We start from the raw sequence: 12,655 nt of genomic DNA on the forward strand, positions 1-12,655 counted from the left end.
ATGGTCTCGATCCCAACTCTGATCTCACCGAGCTGATGGTGGCCTCCTTGTCGCCAAGCTCCTGTTTGTGTCTCGCCATCATGTCTTTGATCTCCAGCTCCTTCATGATCTTCTCCTTCTCCAGATCCGAGTACTGCTCCTCAGCGATGGAGCGAGCAAGCTGCTCAGAGTCCGCCTTGGTCAAACTGGCTTCCAGCTGCGCTGTCATGGAACTCCTGTGGAGGCAGGAGGGGAAGGAACTGTTGTTACTATTTTATTAAACTGGATACATCTTTAAACTGCAAAATCTCTGCTGTTATTATGCCAGTCAGAAGTAGACTGCCTATAGCGTGGACAAACATTAAGTTTTGAATTACCTTCTTTGTCAATGCACGATTGTCCAAGCGAGAGTTACACTGATTCGAAATAATAATAATCTTTGGCTGCAGTGCATCTGGGGACACTGCTAATCTGGTTCACTCATTCAGTCAAAGGTCAAGTCCTTCATTTTGGCTGTGAGATGAATTCACAGAGGGCAAATAACACTAAACTGGAAAGTCTGTTACATTCTTTAAAAAAGAAGATAAATGTTCTAGTCGTAGTGTTATCCTGTGGATGCTTCACTGCGACTGACATTTAACTATAAAAATCTCAACATATGAGTTTTTAGTATTTTATTTCATGCTTCCATTTTATGCACAACACATTGAGTTACATGCTTTATACTTTTATTTTGTATCATTTAATATGTTTTAACTTTGCATGTCTTATGTTGGATTACATCTGTATTTTTTGTTTTGGTTACATCTTTTTTTCTTCTTGTTTTGTTAATAAGTGTGTATCATATTTAAAACACAACAGAAATATCAGGTTACTTTAGTGCTGTGGTGCCTCTTTTTATAATGTTTAGACTGGTTACCTCTCCTCCTGATATTCTGCCAGTCGCTGCTGCACCTCTTTGTACAGCTTGTTCCTCTCATCACGCTCGTCCTTCAGCTCACGGATCTGCGTCTTGTAAAGAGTCTTGGGAGGAAAACAGTTAGAAATTCAGTTAATTTCATATCACAGACTTGGGATGGAGGCTCATATCTTCCCATTCAAGCCCCATATTGTAGATTGATTTAGCTTTTTGTTTGCTAGTCTGACAATATTAAGTCATCTATGCTGAGTGGAATATAATAATGGCTGCCACTACTGCTTGTAGACAAGGTGTGCAAAAGAAGGAACATGGATGGTTAGAATTACTGTGAAATACTGCTCAGCCTCCAGTTGGTCTTTCAGTTCCTTCAGCTGGCCACCCACCTCCTGCTTCTCCCTGGAACAGGACCAAAAATCTGTCAATCCCTGCTGTTGGCCAACTAATCACCAGAGCCAATGCACTTTCCTCAAACCAGATACTGTAGGATGAATGAGATTCTCCACTGCGATTTGCCAACAGTATTACAACAAACTCCATAGGTTCAATGTGCATTACTGAATGCTCATTATGTCATTATGTGTGTTTGACCTGCGTAGCTCCTGGTTCTGTTTCTCCAGGACCTGCTTCATGTCAAGCAGGTGGTTGAGCTCCTGTTTGAGCTGTTTCTCTGAGGAGAGGAGCACCGACACCTGCTGGTTCTGCATCTTCAGATCGCTCTGGCTCATGCTCCGCTTGTGGATCTCCTGCTCCAGATGCACGCTCAGGCTCTTTACCTGCGAGACACACACACACACACACACACACACACACACACACACACACACACACACACACACACACACACACACACACACACACACACACACACACACACACACACACACACACACACACACACACTCTTTCAGTGGTGGCACTAATTGATAGTTATGGGTAACAATTCAAACTGCAGAACAAAAAATTAGGGCTGCAAGTAATGATTAATTTCATTATTTTGATTACTTTATATAATTACTATCAAATTGTTGGCCTATAAAAAGTCTAAAAATGCCCATCACAAGCCTCCAGAGCCCAAGGTGTCATTTTACCATTGCTTATTTTGTCCGAACATCAGTCATGATAAGAGTAAAGTGTGATAAGGAAAAGCTGCATAACAGTAGACAATTACATTTTTATTTGATAAGAATTACTTCAAACAATTCAACTGAGTATTAAAAATTGTCATAATTTTCTATCAAGCCAAATTACTGATAAAGATGTAAGACGCACCTCTTCAGACATTTTCTCCTTTTGTGCCTGCAGCTCTTCCAGTTTGTGCTGCGCCTGCTTGTAGTCGCAGTCCAGCATGGAGTGGTCCTTCTGTTGTTGCAGCAGCTTTCCCTCCAACTGCAGCTTTAAGCTGCGCTCCTCCTGCAGGGTGCATTCCATCTCTGGACCAAACAAAAAGTCCAGGAGGGTCATTTACCCTGCACTTAATACCACAGTATTGACAAAACAACTTCTGCCTTTGGTTGAGCACCAGATAAATAACAAGAGCAAATTATCATTTTCTATTAAGGTCTACTCCATCAAGCAGCCCTTCATCTTTTTCAAGTAATGTTTCATTTTCTTTTCCCGCCTTCATGAATAAGTAAAGTTTTGACTGTCATAACTGATAATACTTGTGCTCGTTTGTGTTTTTATTTCAATATTTGTGTTAAGTGAGCTACAATTTAAACTACTGAACATATGTTGATGCATTTCATCTATCCTGCAATCATCTTTCACATACTTTTTAAGGCCTCAGACTTCTCCTCGATGGAATGGTGGATATTGTTTTTATCTTCCAGCTTGGCTTTGGTGGCTTTGTGTTCTGCCTCCTCCTGCTCCAGACTCTGTTGGAGCGACTTCAGCTTGAACGTCAAGTCAATCTCTTGGTTGCTCTTCTCCTATAGAATCAAAGGGGATATTAGGTTTTCTAATGGCATTCATTCATTACATAGTTTCACCTTGACTTGATAAACTTATTGCATGGAAACATTCAAAGGTATATTTTCAAAATGCTGGAGAACAATGTCAACGTAACCTAGAAATGTCAAACTGAAGTTCTCAGGGGGAACATCGCCTGGGTTAGCCTTAACTCTCAATTAACAATAGAAATTAGCCATTAGAAATAGCAGCCAACCTTCTCGAGGTCATTGAGCTTCTCATGTAGCAGCTTCTTTTCAGACTGGACCTTGGAGAGAGATGACTTCACGTCTTTCACCTCTTCTTCCAGGCAAGAGATACGTCCTGAGGTGTGTGTGAGTGATGGTAACAGGGAAAAGGAAATAATAACAAAGAAATTATAGAAGGAATATAGGAGGACATTTAGTGCAGTGGTTGCAAACACTACAAGAAAATGCACCTGAACTGTTCAGTTTCAAACAGACATGACCCTGGGTGAGACATCACATAATGCTCCTGCACACGTTCGATATACGGAAAACAACACACTAAATGTTTATTTCCCCTTTAACCAACTCCACCTACATGGAGAGTTTTACCAGGGGAAAAAAGCATGAGGCATCGCAGCAAACAGGCAACACTTTTGTTTCAATACGTCCCCTCTGACCTCAGCGACTGGCCTCTCTGCAAAGACTGAGCACATTTCAGTTTCCAAACAGCATCTCACAAGAAGTGCTGGCTCTGGTCCGGCTTTGGCTTTCACAGCCTCTTGCTTCACTCTCTGCCTTTTGAACAGATGTTTCCACCTATGATCTGATATTTCCCAAAGCCTGGTCCAGAAAAACAATTCACATCTAATAACCATGTCCAGCCTCCAGTTTCAAGTTGAGTTACGCCTTTTACCTGCTACTGAGGAGATGTTTACTGAATGGGATCGCAGTTTGATGACCTGCAGTTATGGCAGTGAACCTTTTTTGGTTGGTACATTCCAACGTTGCTAACCTTATAACATTTTAATAGACACATTCAAGTTTGGAATATAAAAGGCTTGTGAAAAATGGCTGGCTGGTTGTTAAGGTGTTGATTATTGAAGAAAAATGTAACAACCAAATCTCAACAGTGTTTTTCTTCTGCTTATTTTTCACTTCCAACCACTGTGTAGGCTATGTGTAGACTACAGACTATTAAAGTGAGACTTATATCTTGATTTTGACATCTTATGTATTTTTTTGGTAACATTTGCCACCAGCAGCTACTGTGGGAGTTTAAGGAATAAAGTTTAGCATTTAGCTAAATGCTAAGCTAATGTAACAGCAGTGCAATGAGAGCAGTCATGAAGTCAGCCAACTGACTCCTTTTTTGTCTGTCTGTCTGATACAGCAAAGTTTCTCTAAAGTTTGCAAACATTAGCCACCATACACTACTGGTCATACCAGACCAAATAAAGCTGTAAGCAACAAAACCTCTGACTGTAATTAACAGTGATTTTTCTTGCTTATAAATTCCATTCCATTTATGAAATTTTAATTTGGAAAACAAAAAATAACACATTTATTCCCTCAAAGGTAACATAGTCTTGCTTTTAAACTACGTGGAACTACTTCTTTCAATGCATATTCAGAGTGTAATAGACAGCCAGGCCTCACCCTGCAGGTCAGTAATAGTTTCTGTCCCGAGGTTGCGGTGTCTTCTCTCCTCCTCCAGCTCGGCCTGCAGCCCCATCAGCTGCTTCTCCAGCTCCATCTTGCTGTTTTCAAGCTGGCTGCACTTTTCCTGCATCTCCCTGAGGCTGACCTCCAGGCTCTCAGCCTGTTTCTGCGCCTCTGCCTGACTCTTCTTCAGCCGCGCTGCCGCCTCCTGCTCAGCCTGCAGCACGGCGTTGGCCTCCTCGAGCTACACGTGAGAAACAGACAGGATGAAGCTTTTCCCTGCAGGCTAAACTGGGTCAGCGCAGCAGCAAGATTAAAAGGGGGTTTAATGTGGGAAAGGCAGAGGAATAATGAAAACGACAGTCACAGTTGCTTGCTTGAATATAGATTATTAAATTAGCATGTTTGATTTACATAAGTATGAATACTACAGTGAAGCATTATATATATATAAAAAAATCAAGTTAGGCAAAGTTAAAAATGTCCCCCTCACTTGTCTCTGCAGCTGGATGTTGTTCTCATTGCAGATCTGGGAATTCTGGTTCTTCTTTCTAAGATCCTCTAGCTGGTCCCTCAGGTTGTTCACTTAAGACACAGACAAATGAAAGAGTTAATGCTTTATGTGACACATATTCAGTGGCCCCTTGAAATACCACGATCCACCATATATACAACCATATAGAAGATATACTGTGATGATATTAACAGTGGGAAGCAGAGCTCCCAGATATCCTTATGGTTCATTTCAATGTTTTAATGAGTTTAACAGCCCGACATGTTAAACTCTAACATATCAGACAACCTGATATGTTAGAAATTTTTTGCAAGTAAAATATATGAAAATGAGTACAACTGAAGAACTATACTATCGGCATGACATTTAAAGTCTTAGAAATGCATTTTGGATCTTATTCGGGAGTTTCACGTCCCAATGTTTATATAGGTGCTCACATTCGTTCTCCAGGCTGCGTTTTCTGTCAGTTTCAATCTCCACCTTGCGGAGGTTCTCGGTGCTCTGGTGCTGCAGCAGAGCTCTCTCTCTCTCCAGCTGCCTCAATGAGGCCTCAACTTTCTGCCTGCTACTCATCTAATCAGAGAGGAAATAACAAAGAATGTGAGTGGAATGAACTACCTACTTTATCACATCAGCTACATGGTTGAAATAGCATCCATTCATCCTTACCTCCTTGTCTAATTCTTTGACCAGCTTGTCTAAACGGTTGGTGGCAATTCTAGGGGAAAAGAACAGTTTTATTGCACAAATCATTGAATTAAGAGGAACTTGGACACCAGATCATCCACTGATTGTTCCTTTAGGCTACTTTACTGATGAAACATGTTGGAAGTGATTTTCTTTTCCCTTCTTTTTAACATCTACCATTATCAGAAACGTATGGATGGCATGGACTCAGGGATGTCACTTACTGTTGTGTAAAACAATTTCCTTCCTTATACACAGCATGAATTCTGATCCAGTAATACCAATGTCTCAAAATGAATGTGGTGATGATCAATATGAAAAAAATGCTACATGCACAACCTTTAAAATGTTGGATGGTTATGTTTTCATTTCAAGACATTCTTATGGTAAAAATCTGAACTCTTTAACCCAAAGTGTTGGCAATTTATTCCTTCAATGGAATACTTTATCATGAAAGAAAAGTTAACAAAAAGGTTTTAAAAAAGGTCCCATGGCATGAAAACCTCACTTTATGAAGTTTTTTAACATTACTATGAGTTCCCCCAGCCTGCCTATGGTCCCCCAGTGGCTAGAAATGGTGATAGGTGTAAACCGAGCCCTGGGTATCCTGCTCTGCCTTTGAGAAGATGAAAGCTCAGATGGGCCAATCTGGAATCTTCCCTATATGACGTCATACAGGGAAAGGTTACCTCCCCTTTCTCTACTTTGCCCGCCCAGAGAATTTGGCCTGCCCATGAGAAAGAGAGAGACATCATGGCTTGCAAATGAGTGAAGCATGGCAGTTGGTCAAGGCCACACCCCCACCCTCCACCTTGTCCCACCTCTCTCCTCCTCAATAGCATTTAAAGCTACAGACACAGAAATGGCACATCCTAAGAAAAGCTCATTGTGGGACTGGCTCTAGTGGCTGTAATTCTGCACCAAGGCTGAATTTCGGGAAAGAGACTTCAGATACAGTATTAGGGGACGACTGAGGCCTATATAAAAGCATCCAAAAAGCAGCATGACATAGGACCTTTAAGTAAATAGTTACATATTTAAGAAAAAAAAGTGACATAAATGGTGCTCAGCTCTGTTTGTGTTATTTGTCCAGACGTACTTGCACTTGTGCTCCAGCTCATCTTTGGCCTGCATCTCATGGTCGACCTGCTCCTCCAGCTGATGAAGCTTTTTCTGCAGCTGCTCAGATAGACAGACAGATGACCAGAAAATAAATAAAATGCTATTACCCAATTGTCATTGCCATCTTTTTCTATTCTCTCTATATCTCTCCTCTGTTACTATAATAGTAAGACCACATGCAAAAAAACGCCTACCTCTTTCTTACTGTCCGAGCAATAATCCTTATCCTGAGAGTGTTCTTTACTGTCCTCTGAATCCTCCACAGAGCAGTTGTTATTTCCCTTCAGCAGCCTGACAGAAAAATAAGGGACAGACAAGAGCAATGAGTCTGTCAGTGAGTTTACCTGGACAACATCCAACACTATCCATGTGTCCAACTTTCTGCAACCAAGTGACGTATTCTACCCTAACCAGATCCATAATGCCAACTGGGTGGTCAAGGGGATGCTGAATGTTCACCAAGACACAAGTCACATTTACTGCATTATCAGAACTGCTCAGAAATCACTTATACTTAAGACCCATAACCTCATGCATGGAGCACAAAACTGTGGTGCTGGGGGAAAAAGGCCTGAGGATCTTCCAGGCTTCTTCTTACATCTGGATGGGTTTACATTTGGAGAAACCCAAAGCCACACTGTCTGTCGCCAACTGTTAACCAACATGGTGGTGGACTCGACTCGTAACGGTGGGCAACTATCTCTGGGAGTCATTACATGGCTGCATAATAACCAAGAAATTGGAAGGAAGTTTATGATCATTTTAAGACAATTCTTGCCCTTAAATTGCTGTTCTCGCATTGTGTTCGTCATTTTAAAAAATTGGAAATGCGAACATACAGTACATACTGCTAAGACATTTAAGATGATTTTAGAAAAGTTGTACCCTAACATGCACAGTTAAGGATGCAGTCTGAAATCAAAGGCTGGTCTAAGGCCATTCATTACCTGCTCAGTATTCATGTATTATCAGGGATTTCGGTTACCACCTGTATACACTTGTAAACTAGATTGATAGTCATTTACTGGCTATTGGCATTGTTTCGGCATTGTTTCGTCCTTGACTCTATTTTAGTCAGATCAATGTAAAAGATAAATTGATTAGACACAATCAGCTGAACCTTCAGCTTCACAAGTATAAGCAACAACATACCTTGAGGTTAAAACAATGTTGGTCAAAGCACCATAAGATCATAAATCCAACATGTTTTTTACTACTTCTCCTACTGATCAAGACCAGGGGTTTAAAAACTAGACTCCATCACAAGCAAAGAGGGGATTTGAAAGGGGCTGTCAGAACAAGGCAGCAGTGTGGAGCTCAAACAGGCATACAGTGTCTGACTGGTGTGAGGCTGTATTAAAAGGTATGGGTGTCAAGCTGTCTTTTTCTACCTCTTGCATTTTAAGCACAGTGCTGTCATAGAAACAGTCTAGAGGCTCTTGTGAAAGTTCCCACACATGAGTGCTACATTTTATTCTCAGTATCGTTACCAAAACTACATTAACACAAATGTAAGGCCAGCAAACACTAATCCAGTCAACACTTCTTTGCACAACAGCAGAGACGAAGCGTAATATTCAAAGAAGACATCCGAATAAAACACTTACTGGTCCTCCTTGAAGTAAGTGAAGCCGACGAAAGGTAGTTGGTTGCCCACAAAGGCCTTGGGTGGAGAAAAGGTCTCAGCAGCTCCTTTATCATCCTCTATGTCATCAAAGTTACTGGTGTCTATGTCACCGTTCAGCTCAGGCACAACTGGAGCAACAGCTGGAAACAGAGACAGTCATGGAGCAAAAGGGGGAGAGGAGGAGGTACAAAACAAGAGGGGTTGAGAGGGGTCGAGAAAAGAGAATGATGATGCTTAACATAAAGACTATCAAATATTAAAACCTGGTGCTGCAGGTATTTAAACGTATATCTTCAACAAACTCTTTAAAATTCTTTTTTTAGGTGTGCTCCGGAGTAAATTCTATGCCAACTTTGGCACTGTTTCTAGTAGGAGTAAGCACTCTGCAGGTTGGCGTGAGGCTGACACCACTCCTTTTCCCATACAGTGCTCGCTTTGTGCCCCACACACGGTGCCTTTCACAAGCCCAAATGCCTGCTCCAGGCGTGCTTTAAAAGTCTGCACAACACAACAGGCAGACAAGAATGTGTCAGAGGGCCAATCAGATAAAACTAAGCTAGTCCTTAAACCTATAAATAGTTCCTAATTAAGAAAAAAAAAAGCAGCCGTTAAGGATCGAGTTCCTCAGACCAGTGCAACTCTGGCTCCAAGCAAAGAGCTCATTACGGTTAGGTCAAGTCACAACCCTCAGCGTGACAAGTGTGACCCAAAGATGGTGGAGAAAATACATGGAGAGATCAAGCAGAAGAATGAAACAAATGAGGGGAAATAAAAAAGAAGGGGCAGAAAAAAGGCAAAATGTGGCCAGACAGAAAGAGACACAGGCCGCTCCATGGAGGCCCTTGTGGCACGGCTTCCCAGAATGCACTCTGATAGCGGGCTGGTAATGACAGGCAGCCGTGGCCACAGTGAGAGTGAGAGAGCGGGAGCAACCCTCCAAACTAGAGCGCCCCTCTCATTAGAGCAGTCCACATAGGCCGCACAGCCTGCCCCACCCGCCCGCTACAGGGGGTGCTGCCTCCCATCCCATCCATCCATCCATACATCCATGGGGCTGGCTTCTTTTCATCAACATCCCAATTCTTAATAAGCTTGATAATCATGAAGGCAACTGGGAGAATCTTCAGCAGAGTCCAGACATAGACAATAACCCTCCTGAGTCATGGCCACACTTAGCAGTCCTTAAACAGACACAGAGGGCTGGGAGGTACATGCAGCTCTGCGGGATGCCAGAATTGGAGCAGAGTCATGTTTTGTGTGTGTGTGTGTGTGTGTGTGTGTGTGTGTGTGTGAGAGAGAGAGAGAGAGAGAGAGAGAGAGAGAGAGAGAGAGAGACTGGACATGCAAGTGCAAAGATGAAGAGAGCTGAGCAGCACAGCCGTGGCACAGTAGTGGTTTTATGTTTCCAGACTGCCAGGCAGTCTGAAGTTCAGTCCGAAGTTCTGTCTGTTGTCTTAATCAGAGCCAGGTGAAGCAGAGAGACGAAGAGGCAAAGAGAAAGAGCCTGCATGTGATTATATACAGACACAGAGGTCCTGTTCATACTCATGCTCATACTAATATATCTGTTTCCTTATTTCCTTCCTTCCTAAGCGATGCTAAATCTGATAAAACTGTATAAGGGGAGATTAAACCAGGACTAGGTAGTCCATGTGCAATGATAAATTTAAATTTAAAAGAATAAAGTATGAGCTTAATAACACAACAACCAATGGGTGTCATAACTATTTTACAAAGCTTAGAATATTTTTCACTATTTAAGATCACCTTAAATAGTATAGTATTAAATAGTATTATGGGTTTTAATGTTCTTTTTGCTCCTATCTTTCTTTTTTCGTTTTAATACATCTATAAGAAACTCATTCAAAATGTATATATATATATATATATATATATACACACACACACACACACTCTCTCTTTTTAACCCAAGATGTTTAATATTGTTTTATATGATTTTTGATTTTGCATTAGGGATTTTATGTTTTTTTTCTCTTTGTCTGCAGTGTCAAGTTGTAAATGTAAATGAAACCATTAAGAAAATAAAATAAAATATTTATATTCATTAAAGAAATCTTTGTTTTTGTTCTTGGATAATGTACCATCATTTAATTCTTACATCAAATAGCAATTCTTATTTCTTTGCTGATTTACCAAGTGATAATGTAATAATGTAACTCCATATATCACATATGACTTATTCTTTAAGTTACATATTTAGCCAATACTATTATTATTATTATTATTATTATTATTATTATATTGTCCATTCCAAAGGCCAGTTAATGTAATAATCTAAATATATTATAGCAGTTGTTGTCACATCTTGGACTCAGCTAAACAAAAATGTCATAGTCAGTGACACAACACGCCTCTATTGGGGGAGACTTTCATTAAAACAACCTTTCAGTTTCCTCAGTGTGTGTATTGCTAGTAGAGTTACTATCTCTTATAGAAATATGTAGGTTTTTTTCTCAATTCTCTCTAATCTATTCTTTTCGAGCGGCACCCATATGCAGCTGGTTATCCTGCAGGTTTTGTGCATCATGTGCTCTGCACAGCATCCAGTCATATAATGTAAGATATGAGCATATGGAGAGCATGTGTACCATATGTGCAGGCTTAATGGCTCAGGGGGATGGAAATACACTTTGAACTGAAAGTCTGAAAGAAGCAGCTCTGCAGAGGAATGGGCCGGGGATGATAAGAAATATAAGCAAAAACAGAGGAATGGCAATGTAAGGTAGAAAAAGACACACATTACCAGAGATGGAAAAGAGGAAATCTGCACCTGCATTAGGGAACATGCACATGCACACACTTACTCTCTCGGATGTTGTCAAAGGTCCACTGATCGTTCTTAAAGAAAGGGTGACACTTGATCTCATCCACTCCAGTGCGTCCCAGACGAACCTTCCTGCATACAGCAACAGGATCAAGACTGTGAGCAGAGCCTGAACACAAAACACACCCCGCTTGTCCCCTACATCCACCATCACCATGTCATCCCAAACACACAGCCTATAGACGAGTGACCACTAGGTCCTGACCACACTGACCAGCATGGAGAGCCACATGACCACTGGTGGACACTGGAACCTCCTCTAACCCAAGATAATGTAGATCCAGGAGGAGAAAGGGAGTGAAGACAGCAGCATCAGAGTGCAGGAGCCAACATCAACAACTCTGACCGACTCAAACACGACTGCTAGAGCTGCCTTCCCTCCTCTCTCTCTCTCTCTCTCTCTCTCTCTCTCTCTAAAACTCTCTTTCTCGTCCCCCTTTCCTCCCTCCTCCACCACTGGGTACAGGGCTGGAGGGGTGCGGCAGTTTGGGCTTGCCACGTGTGGGACATTCCAGACCCAGCCAAAAGGAAGAGAGGGCAGGGGAGGGGAGGAAGAGAGAGAGAGTTTTTAAACCCCTGCAAATCTGACATGCAACCAAGCCAGGCTTACAATGGGTCTTGTCTCAATGACCAGAAATATGCAGGAGTGCAAAGTAGAAAGTTACGCCAGAAAAGGATGAGGATAGAGAAATGGAAAGTGGCACTTAAAAAAAAGGTAGAAGAAGAAACGGGGGAGTGATGAAAAACACATGGAAAAGAAGGGAGGAGAGGTGGTAGTGCTTACAGAAATGATTCAGCAAGACTGGCTGACAGTGACAGAGCATGTTGGTTAAGTGGTGAATGAATGTATTTGTCAGTGTTTAAGATATATGTGTGTGTGTGTGTGTGTGTGTGTGTGTGTGTGTGTGTGTGTGTATCAGTCAGTGTGGGTGGGTGTGGCTGGGCAGCCGTACACATGTGAGATTCTGTCTGTGGTGAGAGAATAGTGAGTGAGAAGGTAAATAAACTGAATGAGGAAAAATGAATGGCTGCTCTGTATTGAAGCAGAAAGGGCCTGTGTTTGAGCCCTCTTGGGGGCGGGGTTACTAATGTAAACAGGAAGTGGTTGCTTCCAGAGGGGTTGGGCCACTAACCAAGTACATGACCCACACAGTCATGTAACTTTTTCAACTTTAAAACTAATAATATGTTATTAAATGGCACTATTTGTAATTAGATGGTAGCTGGGATCAGCACAACCACACACTCACGTTTGGATCCACGGATATTGTTTTTAGCAAACTAATACAAAATATTAGTTTTATTAAATTATATGTATAGGGTGTGATAGGTGGTGATAGATTGGTGATATACTATATTTTTGTTTTTATCAACAAATCCCATTAAA

At 41.5% G+C, this 12,655-nt stretch overlaps 1 protein-coding gene across 4 annotated transcripts in view; it reads right to left on the bottom strand.

Annotated features, from left to right (window-relative positions):
* The window catches only part of LOC144533021 (rho-associated protein kinase 2-like), a 31,486-nt gene that overhangs the window by 8,975 nt on the left and 9,856 nt on the right, over positions 1-12,655 (bottom strand). For all 4 annotated transcript variants that reach the window (XM_078274054.1, XM_078274055.1, XM_078274056.1 and 1 more), the window contains 15 exons: positions 11,249-11,340; positions 8,404-8,563; positions 6,991-7,087; positions 6,774-6,853; positions 5,657-5,705; positions 5,425-5,560; positions 4,967-5,058; positions 4,471-4,717; positions 3,063-3,169; positions 2,670-2,826; positions 2,168-2,328; positions 1,487-1,671; positions 1,225-1,294; positions 899-1,002; positions 29-215 (listed from right to left, as the gene is read on the bottom strand). In XM_078274054.1, the coding sequence (XP_078130180.1) occupies positions 29-215; positions 899-1,002; positions 1,225-1,294; positions 1,487-1,671; positions 2,168-2,328; positions 2,670-2,826; positions 3,063-3,169; positions 4,471-4,717; positions 4,967-5,058; positions 5,425-5,560; positions 5,657-5,705; positions 6,774-6,853; positions 6,991-7,087; positions 8,404-8,563; positions 11,249-11,340 (1,924 nt within the window). The remainder of the gene's footprint in view (positions 1-28; positions 216-898; positions 1,003-1,224; positions 1,295-1,486; positions 1,672-2,167; positions 2,329-2,669; positions 2,827-3,062; positions 3,170-4,470; positions 4,718-4,966; positions 5,059-5,424; positions 5,561-5,656; positions 5,706-6,773; positions 6,854-6,990; positions 7,088-8,403; positions 8,564-11,248; positions 11,341-12,655) is intronic.

Source organism: Sander vitreus, chromosome 18 (genome assembly GCF_031162955.1).
Source record: "Sander vitreus isolate 19-12246 chromosome 18, sanVit1, whole genome shotgun sequence".
Classification (NCBI taxonomy): Eukaryota; Metazoa; Chordata; class Actinopteri; order Perciformes; family Percidae; genus Sander; species Sander vitreus.